The sequence below is a fragment of the Mytilus edulis genome, chromosome 5 (genome assembly GCF_963676685.1).
Source record: "Mytilus edulis chromosome 5, xbMytEdul2.2, whole genome shotgun sequence".
Lineage (NCBI taxonomy): Eukaryota > Metazoa > Mollusca > Bivalvia > Mytilida > Mytilidae > Mytilus > Mytilus edulis.
In genome coordinates, this window is record NC_092348.1 from 25,508,942 (window position 1) to 25,526,525 (window position 17,584).

The 17,584-nt window shown below is 33.3% G+C and overlaps 2 protein-coding genes across 2 annotated transcripts; one reads left to right on the plus strand and one right to left on the minus strand.

The window, feature by feature from the left end:
- Positions 1-5,888: 5,888 nt before the first annotated feature.
- On the minus strand, positions 5,889-8,455 carry LOC139522338 (antichymotrypsin-2-like). Its single transcript, XM_071315872.1, has 2 exons — positions 8,331-8,455; positions 5,889-7,378 (listed from the first exon to the last, which is right to left on the minus strand). The coding sequence occupies exons 1-2, from the start codon at positions 8,355-8,357 to the stop codon at positions 6,230-6,232; spliced, it is 1,176 nt and encodes a 391-aa protein (XP_071171973.1). The 5' UTR covers positions 8,358-8,455; the 3' UTR covers positions 5,889-6,229.
- A 316-nt stretch (positions 8,456-8,771) lies between these two features.
- LOC139525007 (antithrombin-III-like) lies at positions 8,772-9,914 on the plus strand. The gene has a single exon (XM_071320182.1). The coding sequence runs from the start codon at positions 8,772-8,774 to the stop codon at positions 9,912-9,914; it is 1,143 nt and encodes a 380-aa protein (XP_071176283.1).
- The last annotated feature ends 7,670 nt before the right edge of the window (positions 9,915-17,584 follow it).

Consider the following 17,584-nt stretch of genomic DNA (forward strand, 5'->3'; position numbering starts at 1 on the left):
AATACGGTGTAACTTGTAACATTAAATAAGCATAAATTAGAGTTTTTGACCTAAAACTTATACAAATTCAACAAATTTCCCTGCATTTTCGTATTACAGAATTGTTCGGATTCTGACTCGGACATCACACGAAATTCATCGCAAAAAAAATCAAAAACGATCATGGTAGATAAGTTTGGAATGGTCTTCGTTATGTGTAAGAAGTAGTAATTTGGAAGGATTAATAATCGAAATGAAAGAATCGACAAGAACAATATGTAATTACAATCTTTTTATTTTCAAAAAAACTTGGTATTCCAAATGTGCATAACCAGAGGTTTGAAATAATCCTCAAAATATGAATGATTCCATAGTCCAGACTGAACACCTGATTTTTTTTAATGTCCAGCTAGTATGTTACAATCTTAAGAAATGACGTTTTAACGCTATTATCTGAAAAGGGTCCACGACATAATCGCTAATCATTTCCATTTCACTGCTCTTAGCATATATCTATTTATATTTCCAGAATGTGCATTTGCTGCACATTTTTGTTCGAAAGAAAAAAGAAATATGTTGAACGTAAATATTTAAAGTTATGTGATAAACTAAGTGTCCAGTGTTTTTGTTACGCGCTTGTTTTCTGGAGGAAAATGCCGACGTCGTTAATGGTTTTAGTAATTTGAAGACGTTACGTTTGTGGACTCAGCTTTGTGCACACCGTCTATGTTATTCATGTAAGCATAAAAATGCTAGGATCTGCTATCACTTCCGTTGATCACTTCTTATTTTTACGGTGTGTTTTGTATACTGTTGTTCATCTTTTGGTTGTTTTTCATATTTTCCCTGGCGTTGTCAGTTTTTTCTCGATTTATGAGATTGTATGCCCCTATGATATATTTTCCGTCTTTCTTAATGTCATAAATATGTTGAAATGGACCATATTTTGATTTTTTCCCCAACAAACAGATGTCAAATACGTGGGTTTATGTTATGTGGAAGTTTTTTGACACCAGGTAATGCTATTTCTAGTGGTGTTATCACAGGGTGTGAGCTACATGTAGGTCCTTTGTATGGAATGGTGTTATTTGATTCAGTTGTAAACACTGATTGGAATTGTGTGTTGAGGATGCCTGCCTTTTGCTATGTTTCTGCCATGAACTGTACTTATTTTTTCAGTGGAGCGACACCGGTGTTATATATGCGCAGTGATTTAATAAAGGAAAATAACTGTTTAGGTTTGGATTGATGGATTCACTGTTGGTTGGGTTCATTTATGGGTAGGTCCGGTATATTTTTTTCAATATAACCCCAGTATGCAGCCCTTTGTTCTTATTGTACTTTATTTGTCAGATGTCTGTACTTTTCAGCATACATGATGTTTTGTTTCATATTATAATATAATTTATTTTTTCTATTTAGCATTTTCCTGAGATTGTTATGAATGCAAGGTAGTCTGTTTTTGTATGTTATTAACTTGTGTTGGATGTTGTTTTCCACTTATTTTGTAAAAATTGTTTTCAATGTGTTCCACACATCATTTACATTTGTTTTGTCCTCTAGGTTTTGTAGATCAGTGTATGTTTTTTCTAGATCTGACTAGATGTTATACTAGTTGGCTTTGTTGTATTTTAATATTTTTTAGGTTTTTCTCTCACCCTGCGTAACCAGATTTCAAATTCTACATTGACAATGTCGTGGTCATTAAGGCCTATTGGTGGTAGTGTACTGACCTTGTTAATGTTGGATGGATTATTGACAAGTGCCAAATCTAAAATTCTTTCCTTTCGTATTTGATGTAAATTATGATCATGTAGTAGTTCTAAGAGTGAATTATGCTGTTCTTGATCTGGTTTCACTAGCTTATGTTTTGTCCTTAAAAACATAGTTTAATTTCAAAATTCTCTTCGTGAAAGTTTCAGGGTTAGAAAATGATATGACCGATGTTGTATGATTTTGGTGATGTCTTATGATTAGATATGATTCAATTACATAGTGTGTGTGATGCCCTATCTCTTTATTTGATATCAAAATTTCAGATATGAGTGACACGACGTATGTCATATGAAGGGCAGAATCTGATAATCGTCAGCACCTCAGATCACCTCCACTTTTTAATAGTGTTCATATTGCTGAGTTTTGTGGACTGCATATTTTTTTATTAATTGGTTTTTTTTTTACCATGGATATGTTAGTTTCTCTTCGATTTATGCGTCCTTAATGTTATCTTCCATAACTATTTTACTTTCAAATTTTGCAAGTCACTCCAAATCAAATTTTAGTCAAGGAGAAAGAATATTCACTTACACATGCAGTCAATGAATTCATGATGGCGGACATAGGCATCGTGAAATATTATTCAGTCGTTTTTTCTTCTAAATGTGTTATAACTAGTGATGAGCATGTATACATTTATAGGTGAAATCCATTTTATGAGAACACGCAGTGGTATATCATCTTAGTTTGTACATGTTAGTCGGGGGGGGGGGGGGGGGGTGGGGGGGGGGGGGGGGGGAATTATCCTATTTTCCAGTTCAACGATAATGGAAATCTGTTAAAGAGACATAAATCTAACAGACATTTTTTGTCAATAGAGTTCATTGACTTTTTATCGTGATACGTGATATACTTGATGTTAACACTTGGAACTAATTAGTAAAAGAATCTACAGGTTTAAGAATGAAAGGAAAGTATTTGTTTTACCTTTTGAGAATGTCTATGTGTACATTAGATGAACGTTTCAGGAAATGCGGATAGAATTTTAAAGTAAGGTTAAAATTTAATTTCCGTGATGTATAAATGTCATTAAGCAAGGACATCTTTTGTCTAGCATAAATTTATAAAGCTTATGTGTCTAGCATCCATTGTTTCGTGACATACATGATTTAAATATTACACTGTATATTATAATGTAAATATTCAAATGTAAGTTATGTAATTGATCTAAATTAATGTTGAAATCACTCAGGCATAGTTTATTCTAAACTTATTTGTCTGGCCTAGCTGGCCTTGGTGATTCGTGATTGTATGTCTTATTTGCACGTGATTGTATGTCTTATCTGCACGTGATGGCATGTCTTATCTGCACGTGATTGTATGACTTATCCGCACGTGAATGTATGTCTTATCTGTACGTGATTGTATGTCTTATATGCACGTGATTGTATGTCTTATCTGCACGTGAATGTATGTCTTATCTGTACGTGATTGTATTTCTTATCTGCACGTGAATGTATGTCTTATTTGCACGTTAATGTATGTCTAATATGCACGTGGATGTATGTCTTATATGCACGTGAATCTGTGTCATATCTGAAGAATTTTGATTTTGTTAAATTCAATTCTATATATCGATACTATTTTGTCACCACCTTTTGTTTTAATTCAAATAAAATATTTCCAGTAGATAGGATAACGATGAAGTAGAGTTAAAATCAAATGATAATAACATTTCTTTATTTACTGACCATAAATTATTGTCTGAAGACGGGTACATATCTATGTTTGTCATTTTATTTGGCCGATCAGTCCTAATTAAAGAGGAAAATAATATGAGCCAGGCATTACCTGTTAATGTGGACGAAGTCTGTATGCATTATTTTGTTTAATTCAAACATGTTAATAGAAGAAACGGAAATACCGTAGCGTTTCCGATTTTGGTTCTGTTGTTAGGGATTTTAGTTGTGACGTTATTTTACTAAACTATACTGCACTTTCGTTGAATTTCGAAAAGTATTCGATAAATTAAGCAGCAGAAGTTTGATTTATAAATTACTTCGCAATGGAGTCAGCAGTTAATTTGTATCCATAGTTAATCAATTTATGCGTCTGTGCGTCTCCGAGTGAGATCTGGTGGACTTCTTTCTTCTGATGCCTTTGACAATTTGTAAGAAGTGAAACAAGGCGAACCTTTATCTCCTTTATTATTCCTCTATTTTACCAACGATATTATTGAAGATATAACTGTTACAGATAATAAAGATGCAGTGGACCTGACCGGTCTTTTAATTTATTTGATACTTTTTGCATACGACTCTGTCTCATTTGCCAAATCTACCAAACTTCTTCAACAGCTACTTGACAAACTATCCAAATACTGTAGAAAATAGAAAACATAGAAGTTTACACTAATAAAACTAACATAGTTGTGTTTAGGAATGGATGGCAACCTGTAAACAATCATTTCATGTATAATAATCAAGAACTTCAAATCGTAAATTCATAAGTTTACCTTGGAATGTTGCTGTACTTTAACGGGAAGTTCTTACACACGCAAAAGCGACTATCCAAACAAGGACCAAGAGCTCTCTCATCACTCTTGTTTAGATAATATTTACATTTCTACAAAGCAACAATGTCTTCTTTATGACAGTATGGTTGGATCGGTACTGAACTATTCTTCCGAAATATGAGGGGTTTCACCGTGCCAACGACATCATGAAAGATTATTCATAAGCGTTTTTGTAAATTTGTTTTTAAATTAGGTAAACGTGCTCCTATTAGTTTTCTTTGTGGCGAGCTTGGTCATCTACCTATGTATGTTTTGAGAAAATAATTAATCTTAAAATATTGGTTACGTATTGTTATATATAAACCAGCTTTTGTATATGATGTATATAAAATTTTATATGACGATGCAAATCATGGTAAAATTTATTGGGCATCTAGTGAGCGTGATTTTTTATTTAGTCTTGGAATGAATCATATTTTGATTTATCAGAATAATATTGATATCGTTTGGTGTTATGAAGACACGCATTAAAGACCAATATCCACAAAAATGGTCAGCAGATATATGTGACTGTGAGAAATTGAGTGTGTATAGAAGTATGAAGTTTGATTTTTGTCTTGAGAATTATTTTAGCTACATTAATAATATTAACATTCTGCAAATGTTTGCACCTGTCCTAAGTCAGGAATCTGATGTACAGTAGTTGTCGTTTGTTTATGTAATATATACGTGTTTCTCGTTTCTCGTTTTGTTTATATAGATTAAACCGTTGGTTTTCCCGTTTGAATGGTTTTATACTAGTAATTTTGGGGCCCTTTATAGCTTGTTGTTCGGTGTGAGCCAAGGCTCCGTGTTGAAGGCCGTACTTTAACCTATAATGGTTTACTTTTTTAAATTGTTATTTGGATGGAGAGTTGTCTCATTGGCACTCACACCACATCTGCCTTTATCTATTTACAAAACTACGAAGTGGTACATTGAAACTTACTGATGAAGTTGGTCGCTTCTCTGATATACCAAGAGAAATGCGTCTTTGTGTATGTTATAATATGCAATGTGTTGAGAATGTATTCCATTTTGTATTGGTATGTCCAGCATATATGGCAATTAGAATATTGTTTTTGCCACACTATTATTGTTCTTGGCCTACTATTTTTAAACTATCTTGTTTGTTGAAAGCTAATTCTAGATCTCTAACAATTAAGCTCTGTAACTATTTGAAGAGTGCATGGAAAGCTAAATCTGATATTATTGGTTAGTTAAACAACATGTATGTTATTATTGTATTGTTCTCTGTTACCAGTCTTTTGTCACATTATCTATATATTATGTATTGCCATAGCATGTTCTAGATGCTTTTGCAAATAAAATATTAATTCATTCATTCATTTAATCATGGTTGTACATGTATCTCAATTTGTCAGGATAATTCACCCGTGAGTGGGTAGTGCTATTCAGTTTGGCTGTTAACAATTTTGCTATTGTATGTTTGTTAGTGACTACTGCTATATGATTTTGATTGTATATCAGTTTAGCTTTGGCTTTGACTGGGTACCACTTTAGAATATTTTTTTTTTATGTATAAACTATTTTTCTGTTAGTAACTAGAAATTGTACATGCAAAACTTGATTTATGTCTGGTTGTTACTAGGAATGGGATAAACTGATAAGTCAAAAAATGTTTAAAGACGTTTATCGAAAACGATATATGGTTTAGCTAGCTATACACATGCACAGGTTTAATCCACCATTTTCTACTCTGAAAATACCAAGTCAGAAATATGACAGTTGTTATCAATATGTTTGATGAGTTTGATGAGGAACTGTCTATTTTGATATTCTACGGAGTTCGGTATTTTTGTGATTTTACTTTTTTCAAAGAAAGATAAGACAGTTTTCACAATCAGATACAGTAAAAGGTTCAGGAAACACGTTTTTTGAATCAAAATTACAAGTATTCGATGTACAATAACAAAATCTACTTGTTTCTAAGTTGCCTCAAACTTTGTTATATTTATTTCAAACCGGACTGTAGCGGCCGATGAACAAGATCACACCAGTTTTAATATTACGAATATAGAATAAGAAAGGGTGGTCTGCAATAAAACTGAGTTGCTTATGCGCACTTCGAGTTTGTGCTACGATGGCGGTAGCAGCAGTTGCTTCTGTTCCTTCCTCGTTTACTTCTATAAATACTTTATGAACTGCACGAGACACATAGATTTTGTCTGTTTGATCCTGGATAAGTGTTGAAAAATCTGCTTTTGCTGGATTAAATATATCTTCTATTCCAAGTATCGGAAGAACAAGTTTGAGGTCAAACTCCGATTCGAATGTGAATTTAGGAATGCTGATTTGTACCATAGCAGTCTTTAAATTTGAGTTTACGTTTTTAATGAAATCAGATGACAATTTTTCTTCTACTTGAAGAAGGCCGTCATTCTCCTTCGGTAAAATGAATACCATATCAAATTTGTCTCCCTTATAAGGTAATGCTATAGCAGAAAAATCATCTTCAGAGACGAATAAAACAGATTGCTTGACGTTCATCATATTTACTTTCACAGTTTTCTGTTTACTTACAAAAAAATCATCCTTTTTTGTGTTTGATTGATCAAATTTAGTCTTCCATTCGCCTTTAAAGTATACAGCATTCACTAAAACCAGTGCTGTCATAGAATTTATCCATTTCCAAGAGATTAAGTCCTGTATTTTATTATTTGTATGTTTGGCAATGTATGAGTTCATAAAGGTGGCAGCCTGTTTTGACTTCGTAAAGTCTTTATAACCGATATCCGATCGAAAGAATTCTTTAGCTTGTCTCTGTACATTTTTTCTCAGTGTGAACTGTTTGTTCACAAACATTTTATTCGCCACTTTAAATTCTAATTTATCTCCTCTATTAGACAGAATTTGGTCATTGAGTTCCCTGTACTTTTCAAACTTGTTGTTGTCTGGTAGATTACTATCATTGAAAATTGCAGTAGAAATCTGTGATTTCGTTTTTCCATTTGCTCCAACCATCAGCAAAAGAAGAGCAGAAATTAAACTAAATGGTGAGACACAGGTACTTTCAGTTTTGTCAATAACATCATACACCGATGATGAAAAATGCAAAAAAATATTCTCAAACGGTATACCGGTACTATTAGACATTATATGTATCAACTAAGAAAAAAAAAAGAAGAAACACATGCTCAAAAGGATTGTATTGTTAATAAACAATTTTTTTGGACATAATACCATTGGATCAATAAGAGGTGCCGAAAGGTGTCAGATGCAATGTCTATGTTCTTAATCCTTGTTTTAAAGTACCTTCATTTATTTAGGTAACATTAATACTTGAGTCATGTAAAGATTTTCGTTTCATTATTTCAACTTTTAGTTATGTCAGATAACAGAATAAAAATCAAAGATTTATTGAGTTTTGCCCCGATGTTCCCAGCAAAAACATTTTGTGTAATCGGATTCCGTGATTTTCTATTTGTTAGCTTAAGCTAAGAGTAACGACAATTGATTAAGTTAATAAAAACAGAATTAGGATACAAATATAAATGATTTTTATATTGTTTATATTCTTCACATAAACTGTACATAAAAGTGCATAAACTACGACGCATTTTTAAAAAAAAAATAAGGCTTGATCCAAAAAGAAATTCTTTGACAAATGCGATCATATCTTAATTAGACTCCTTTAACAAAACAAACATTCCCTTAATGATTTCTTCTGTAACTGTTTGAGTACTCCTTTTTAATATCGTTATTTTGAAAATCAAAATGATGTTTCTAATTACTTTTATTTCTGTATAAATAAAATAAGGTATGCTATGGTTTTTCGATGTGGTCACTATCCACCAAGGACCAAATGACATATAAGTTGATAACATATATTCCCATTGAACACCAAGAAAGTACTATGCATCTCATCGCGGTTGTTTGTTCTGATTTCCCCGTCAACACTTACACGTTTTTAAATGATCACTATTAAGTTTAATGTTGGTTTATCTGTATAAAATAAAAAAGTCCAACCAACATGGTTTTAATCCAGGTTCATCTAGTTCATTTTGTCGCAGATTCGCGTTTATCTTTATGTCATGTATACTTATATATCACTACTTACCCGAAAAGTTTTTACTCTTTTCCTCATATACTTGTTCTTTCAGACAATCCTAAAATAAATCGGCGATTTGTGCGTAATTTTGTACAAGCTGCTGTTTACTTAAGCAGATATTGTAGGTGTAATACTGTACAATGTTGTTTGTTTAAGTTAATTCGGTGTGGCAAATCCATTTTTACGGATATAATAAAAGTTATTATGGTGTAAAGATTAAAAACTGCAATTTAGTAAGAACAAATGTATTATTTATGGAAATTTCAAACTGACATTTTATGAAAAAGGCGCACTTGAACATTGTAAACTAATATTGAATTAATATAATGCTACGTTCAATTATATTAACAGCTTTTATTAAGTAACACTATGTATCACCTACGTTTAAAGTGTTTTCATTTCAAATGATCTTGAGAACTTGAAAAAAGTACATGTTCATACAGATACATCATGGAAATTGCCGAGGTTTGGGTGACTTTTACAGAGCTACAACCTATAAATTCATTACTGGAAAACAATGTTAAAATTTCATCAATTGGAAACAAAATTATTCAGAATACAAGCACAGCGCTATCGCCTTTCAGTATTTCAGCTGCGTTAATGATGTTGATGCTTGGTACGCATGGGCGAACTAAATCTCAAATATCGTCTGCTATTTTCAGAGGCAGTACCAAGGAACAAGATCATTATTTTTATACAGTTCTTACGTCTATTCTTCCATCTCCACGTAAAGGACTGCGTGTTAAACTGGACAATGAGGTGTTCGTAAATAATAGGTACACAATCCAAGATACAGTTAAAGAAAAAGGGAAAGAATTTTTCAGGGTGAATTTCAAAAAAAAAAATTTCAGTAGAAGACCGAAAAAATCCTCTCGGATTTTAAATAAGTGGATTTCGAAAAATACGATGAAGAACTTTGACAATTTGGTTTCAAAGGAAATGTTGAAAGAACGAACAGTTGCAGTGTTTTTAAACACCGTTTCATTTAAAGCAGACTGGAAACATAAATTCAATTTAAATACTACAATGCGAGAGTTTTACATCAATAAAACAACAAAAATTGAGGTAGACATGATGAGAAGCATACAAAAAGTAAGATATGGGCATCTAAAGGAATCCGAAGTGTTAGTTTTACCATTGAAAGGGGACAAGTTTGATATGGTTATTATCTTACCTGAAGACATTAACAAATTACAAGCGTTTGAAAAACTGCTTTCCATCAATGTTATCAGATACTTAAACTCATCTCTGGTGTACGAAACTATAGACATTACACTCCCAAAGTTTGTTATTTCTAATAAGCTGGATTTGAAGGGCTATTTACCAAAACTAGGAATAACTGACATTTTTAACAAGACCCATGCAAATTTCAAAAACCTCATCAAGGAAGATGAAAGCAAAGTTTATGTATCGGATGCATTCCATGACGTTGTTGTAAAACTGACAGGCAATATAAGACAACATCCACCGTTTGAAAAAGGCCATGCAAATACGACTCACTCTACATTCATTGGAAATCGACCATTTTTATACTACATACTAGACAGAAAGAGCGGTGTTCTTGTATTCATGGGGAGGTTTTTAGGCAAATGATTTACTTGTTTAATTTCAATAACATATACTGTTTATATATCAACTAGTTCAATAAGTTTCGTTCACTTGATAACTTATTGCATTTTTTAAAGGTAGTGTTGCAGTAAAGGGTGCAGTTGTGTTATCAAAAGTAACACAGCACTATCAATCAAAGCTTAAAGGGTTTTCATAAAGCGTTCGCTTATAGACGATGGCTAAATATTCACTCTGGTCAATAAACGCAGTTGTACACATTCAGATACTGAGATTTATAATACCAAATGAACGATATTAAATATTTTGCCCAATCTGAAGTCTTTTATTGTCATTTCTCGCAGTTTTTGTTAAAAATAGTTTTACTCAGTCTTTGGTCTTCTATGCTGCGTTTTGTGTACTGTTGTCTGTTTGTTTTCTTTATAACCATAACGTTGGCAGTATATTTTCGATAGTATAAACGTCCCTGTGGTATCTCTCGCCCCTCTTCATCAACCGGGCTTGGTCTCATTTGAAGCTACGTATATTCTAGTTTATAGTAAACAAAATATAACTTCACATAAATGATGACATCAATTGAATCATAACTATGTATCTTTACGGTAGAGGGTATCTAATTTAATTCGTATAGTTACATTGGAAAAGGTAACGTTGTGAAAATCATAACAATTATTTCATTTCAACTGAAAATTAAACTGTTGAATTTTCCGTTTTTGTCGCAGTTTAAAAAATCACGACAGTTTTCTTCTTGTATTCTTATTTGAAGTTGCACTGTGTAGTTTATATTCTTTTATTGTCTGATGCCAAATAAATTATAATAAAAATAAATGCCAGACAAGAAAATTGGTAGGTTTAAGAAATAATTGGTACAAGCTATACGTTTTTGTAGTTTTAAAATTAGTAGGCATTATATTCGTGATTATTTTTGCCCGAGCGATAGCGAAAAACTATAATAAAATGGATATTAGTTCAGTTAAAAAGTACGTCATACTTAACTCCTAAACGAGTAAATAAACTAAAATTTATCAAAAAAAAACATACACGACTATCAAAGGTCAGAAACTCCTTACTTGGAAAAGGCACAAAACATGCGTCCTGTATGATTTTGAAAAACATGGATATTTTTAAAATAGTCGAAAACAATATTGTCTGTCCAATGGAAAAAGTCGAGGCCAACAAAAGATGAACGGTGCATTATAGAAAGCTATATAGAAGCTGGTTGTAAAAGTTGACAACAATATCTATAACTTGAGTATGGCCTAATAACCTGAAATAATTATATTTATAGCAAATCCCTAGGTACGAAAGATCTACATAGATATAGGAAGATGTGGTATGAGTGCCAATGAGACAACTCTCCATCCAAATAACAATTTATAAAAGTAAAAAGTAAAATCATAAATATACTGAACTCAGAGTTAAATCTAATCGGAAAGTCCATAATCACATGGCAAAAACACATAAAAAACGAATGGACAATAACTATCATATTCCTGACTTGGTACATTATAGGTAGGTACGGTCTTCAACACGAAGCCTTGGCTCACACCGAACAACAAGCTATAAAGGACCCCAAAATTACTAGTGTAAACCCATGTTGCCATGGACTGTTTTTGCTCTTTGACCGGATGGTTGTCTCTTTGACAATTCAATTCTCATTTTTATTTTTGATATGGCTGCATATAAAAATAAGTATATGTGGTGTGATAGACAATCAGACAAATTCTTTCCAGGGACCAAAAGACGTTAGCAAACTATAGGTCCCAGTATGACCTTCAACAATAAGCAAAATACACAATTTATAGCATGAAAGCTTCAAAAGGTTTTGGCATGACAAACACGAAAGTTGAGCGAGAGAAAAAAAATACGGATACCGCATGGAAACTGGAAAATGGTCCGCAATATTACTTTAGTCTAAATTAAAGACCTGGCGAATTTTAGTCCTTATCGATGGATGTGATGTATGTTTTAAAAAAAAGACAATCATGGTTTGTTTGGACATTTTTATAATGCAAGTCTTGGTTTTAAAAGTCGTTAACAAAGAATCACTCACATAAAGACGGCAAATCCATCAATAAAAGAAAAACATGAATAGACGTACTACAATGCACAGAATAACATGTATACATTTTTATTTGCGATCATAAAATGCACGAAGTCGTCCATTTCTATGTAAATTGGATCGATTTAAATAAAAGTAAGATGAATACGTTTCTGTTGCCACGGATTATTCCCCAAGTACAGTAGCAGTATAGCAGAACAGTTCAAGTTTCCTATATAGTCCAAATTATACACTTAACCAATACAATAATGTAAATCCATGCACATTTCACAAGGTTTTATCCAAATAGCTTTCTTACTATCCAATATATTGCAAGTACGAAAAAGGAAGGACAGAAGTATATTTTTTCTATATGTTTTGTGTTTGCACAACTTTTGAAATTGGATTATGCATTCGTTCTAAAATAAAATTTTAGACCAAATAAAAGTTAAAAGATGACATAATTTGACAATCGCAATTGTTAAATCGCTTTGAAGTTCGAAAAAAGATAATCTGTCCCTGTTAATGGGATATTAAAGTGCGCCAATCGATGGTCACAGCTACACTGTTATGAATTTGATTCTATAAGTGAATATAATGGCATGTTGCTGAAAATGTACACCTTTCATCATAATTTGTATCGGTGTTTTGGTTTTCAAACATATTGGTATCGAAAATCACTAAAGAGACATTAATTGTCGAAAAACTCTTCTGGCACAATAACATTTATTTGGTACCTTTTATGTAATAGCAATAGGTTGTAATTTAGGTTGGATTGGTCGGTTCGACATCTCTGCTTGATCAGGATTCGTTACTTTGCTCCCTCTGCCTCTACAACAACTCCTACCACTATGCCCACGTGTTCTGGTAGATTTTGGTGGCATGACTGTATTGTTTCCGAGAAATCTACGATTTAATCAGAAATAGAAGGAATTGAACTGTATTGATATGGAACACGATGTTGACGTTATTGCTGAGAACGTAGTAAGATCGCGCTATGAACGTAGTATAATCGTGGTAAGAACGTGTAATAATCGCAGTAAGATCGTGTTGCAATCGGATAACTCGTGGTATGGTCGTAGTGAGAACGTGAAGAGCGTAGAAAGATCTTGATAAGCGTAGTGAGGTCGCAGAATAATCGCGGTGAGAACGTGGTATAATCGTAGTGGGATCTTTGTAGAAGCGTAGAGAGGACAAGTAGCATCGTGAAAGCAACGAAAATTTACATTTTCATGCCGCTCATACCGCGACCTCACCACGATCTAAATTTATTTTAGATCGCGGTGAGCGTGGTGCGATCGTGGTCTAGTGGGACTGGGGCTTAACTCAGCATTAGACGAGGCCAGCATACATTAAAAGTTTAATATAAAGTTGGTTTAAAATGTTGCCATGGGAACATACTCCTCTCGTACAAACCTCATTATGTAATGACTGTATATTACTATATACGTATATATATGTATTAGCAACTAGACCAAAATGAGATATTATCAACAAAATCCATTGATATTCAGTAACGATTAACTGTTTTGAATTTCAGCTAATTAAAGGGGCACTAGCTGTCACATTCATGGTCACCGATTTGACTCAAATTCTCATATTTGATTTATAACAATGTAAAACATTTATCCAAACTATCAAAAGTCTAAAATAAACAGTTTACAGAGCATGGGGTAGATAATATATAGGTTCGTTTCGTGTTTATTTTAGTCCAGACGCCATCTAATTAACTACCGATTTGACCTCAGATGACCATGTAAGCGATGTAAACATAAATAAAGATATGAATAGATTAAACCAATTTTAAATTTTATAGGTCTGTTTGATTTTATTTTATAGATTAAAAATAGATGTTTGTCATTGTTTTTAACCGAATAAGAATGATTTTATGTGCATCGAATTAGTAATCAAACGATTTACTGTAGTTTCACTTTCATTGTTGACATTCTTTTTCTTTAAATAACCAGTACACGTACAATGCATGCGTTGTCAATCTCTAGCTAGGGGTTAAATTGAAGTTCACATGAATACTAGTCTCGATTATCCAGACGCTCCGGGCCATATGCATATGTTATTGTTGGCTGTAAGAACGATAACTCTGGTGCATCGAGACTACATGAAAAAAAATACGGATACCGCATGGAAACTGGAAAATGGTCCGCAATATTACTTTAGTCTACTCACTAAGTTGAAATTAAAGACCTGGCGAATTTTAGTCCTTATCGATGGATGTGATGTATGTTTTAAAAAAAAGACAATCATGGTTTGTTTGGACATTTTTATAATGCAAGTCTTGGTTTTAAAAGTCGTTAACAAAGAATCACTCACATAAAGACGGCAAATCCATCAATAAAAGAAAAACATGAATAGACGTACTACAATGCACAGAATAACATGTATACATTTTTATTTGCGATCATAAAATGCACGAAGTCGTCCATTTCTATGTAAATTGGATCGATTTAAATAAAAGTAAGATGAATACGTTTCTGTTGCCACGGATTATTCCCCAAGTACAGTAGCAGTATAGCAGAACAGTTCAAGTTTCCTATATAGTCCAAATTATACACTTAACCAATACAATAATGTAAATCCATGCACATTTCACAAGGTTTTATCCAAATAGCTTTCTTACTATCCAATATATTGCAAGTACGAAAAAGGAAGGACAGAAGTATATTTTTTCTATATGTTTTGTGTTTGCACAACTTTTGAAATTGGATTATGCATTCGTTCTAAAATAAAATTTTAGACCAAATAAAAGTTAAAAGATGACATAATTTGACAATCGCAATTGTTAAATCGCTTTGAAGTTCGAAAAAAGATAATCTGTCCCTGTTAATGGGATATTAAAGTGCGCCAATCGATGGTCACAGCTACACTGTTATGAATTTGATTCTATAAGTGAATATAATGGCATGTTGCTGAAAATGTACACCTTTCATCATAATTTGTATCGGTGTTTTGGTTTTCAAACATATTGGTATCGAAAATCACTAAAGAGACATTAATTGTCGAAAAACTCTTCTGGCACAATAACATTTATTTGGTACCTTTTATGTAATTACAGGCACATTCAATTGATCAGTGGCGGCTTCTAAATAGACAGTAGGCCAAAAAAACGTTCAAAACAACTAATAAGGAAAAATAATAAAATAAATAAACATTTAAAGTTAGAATTTCTCTCTTAATACCCTAGTCCCACTAGGCCATCGTGGTGCGGTCGTGGCGAAATCAGGTCGTAGTAGAAGCGTAGTGAGAGCACACTAAGATCGTAGTAAGATCGCAAAGGTCGCTGTACAATCGTAGCGAGAGCGTAGCGAAAGCGTGATTCTATTCGGAGAGACTGCGCACAGCGACGTGATCACGACCTCACTACGACCATCACGTTCTCACTGCGACCCAACTACGCTTCCACTACGACTATACCACGCTTTTCAAGACCATAGTACGATTCTAGCACGCCCTTGCCGTCCTCGTCAAGCTCTTCTTACGAACTGACTACGTTCACACTACGACCATCATTCTCATTGTCATTTTTCACATAAAATATATAAAAAAAGCTCCCTAGATTTTGTTTGTTTGAATGTAATTATCCATTTGCTCTAACGGCTCAACCATGATTCTCTTTTTAATATAGATTAGACCGTTGGTTTTCCCGTTTAAATGGTTTAACACTGGTAATATTTTGGGTCCTTTATAACGTTCTGATTGATGTGAGCCAAGGCTCCGTGTTGAAGGCCGTACCTTGGTCTATAATGGTTTACTTTTATAAATTGTTACTTGGATGGAGAGTTGTCTCATTGGCTCTCATACCACATCTTCCTATATATATATTGATACATCTATGTCATCTCTGCTATCGTTTACTAAAATATCGTCGTTGAGCTTCATGGACCAGCAATAGGTTGTAATTTAGGTTGGATTGGTCGGTTCGACATCTCTGCTTGATCAGGATTCGTTACTTTGCTCCCTCTGCCTCTACAACAACTCCTACCACTATGCCCACGTGTTCTGGTAGATTTTGGTGGCATGACTGTATTGTTTCCGAGAAATCTACGATTTAATCAGAAATAGAAGGAATTGAACTGTATTGATATGGAACACGATGTTGACGTTATTGCTGAGAACGTAGTAAGATCGCGCTATGAACGTAGTATAATCGTGGTAAGAACGTGTAATAATCGCAGTAAGATCGTGTTGCAATCGGATAACTCGTGGTATGGTCGTAGTGAGAACGTGAAGAGCGTAGAAAGATCTTGATAAGCGTAGTGAGGTCGCAGAATAATCGCGGTGAGAACGTGGTATAATCGTAGTGGGATCTTTGTAGAAGCGTAGAGAGGACAAGTAGCATCGTGAAAGCAACGAAAATTTACATTTTCATGCCGCTCATACCGCGACCTCACCACGATCTAAATTTATTTTAGATCGCGGTGAGCGTGGTGCGATCGTGGTCTAGTGGGACTGGGGCTTAACTCAGCATTAGACGAGGCCAGCATACATTAAAAGTTTAATATAAAGTTGGTTTAAAATGTTGCCATGGGAACATACTCCTCTCGTACAAACCTCATTATGTAATGACTGTATATTACTATATACGTATATATATGTATTAGCAACTAGACCAAAATGAGATATTATCAACAAAATCCATTGATATTCAGTAACGATTAACTGTTTTGAATTTCAGCTAATTAAAGGGGCACTAGCTGTCACATTCATGGTCACCGATTTGACTCAAATTCTCATATTTGATTTATAACAATGTAAAACATTTATCCAAACTATCAAAAGTCTAAAATAAACAGTTTACAGAGCATGGGGTAGATAATATATAGGTTCGTTTCGTGTTTATTTTAGTCCAGACGCCATCTAATTAACTACCGATTTGACCTCAGATGACCATGTAAGCGATGTAAACATAAATAAAGATATGAATAGATTAAACCAATTTTAAATTTTATAGGTCTGTTTGATTTTATTTTATAGATTAAAAATAGATGTTTGTCATTGTTTTTAACCGAATAAGAATGATTTTATGTGCATCGAATTAGTAATCAAACGATTTACTGTAGTTTCACTTTCATTGTTGACATTCTTTTTCTTTAAATAACCAGTACACGTACAATGCATGCGTTGTCAATCTCTAGCTAGGGGTTAAATTGAAGTTCACATGAATACTAGTCTCGATTATCCAGACGCTCCGGGCCATATGCATATGTTATTGTTGGCTGTAAGAACGATAACTCTGGTGCATCGAGACTACATGAATACGGATTTAAAGAGGTCGACTCATTCACTTGCAAGTGAATAACTAATTATCAATGTTTCTTAGCGTAATTTGACAAAATTGAACCTTTTTGGCTGCAAAAAGCGAATTGTTATTTCACTATTAAACTTTTATTATTGATTGAACCAAAACAAAAATCAAACTTTAGATTTTTTATATATCGTAGCTAGTGCCCCTTTAACAATTTCAAATGAACCTTCAGTTGTTCTAGTATACACCTATAATGCGAATACACCTGCACCAAATAGACCGCGCATCAATTGTACAAAAACCCTTTACTAAAATTCTTTAAAATTACTTTGCATAATATATTCCCTCAAGTTTTTAACAGTAACAGGCATTAATTTTAAATCATAATGTTCTTAA

Excerpts from the sequence above, each read along its gene's own strand:
- LOC139525007 (XM_071320182.1), top strand. The coding sequence starts at position 8,772 with ATGGAAATTGCCGAGGTTTGGGTGACTTTTACAGAGCTACAACCTATA.
- LOC139522338 (XM_071315872.1), bottom strand. The coding sequence starts at position 8,357 with ATGAGGAAAAGAGTAAAAACTTTTCGG. Across the intron at positions 7,379-8,330 it reads AAAGAGTAAAAACTTTTCGG|TTGATACATATAATGTCTAA; the intron begins GTAAGTAGTGAT and ends TTTTTTTCTTAG.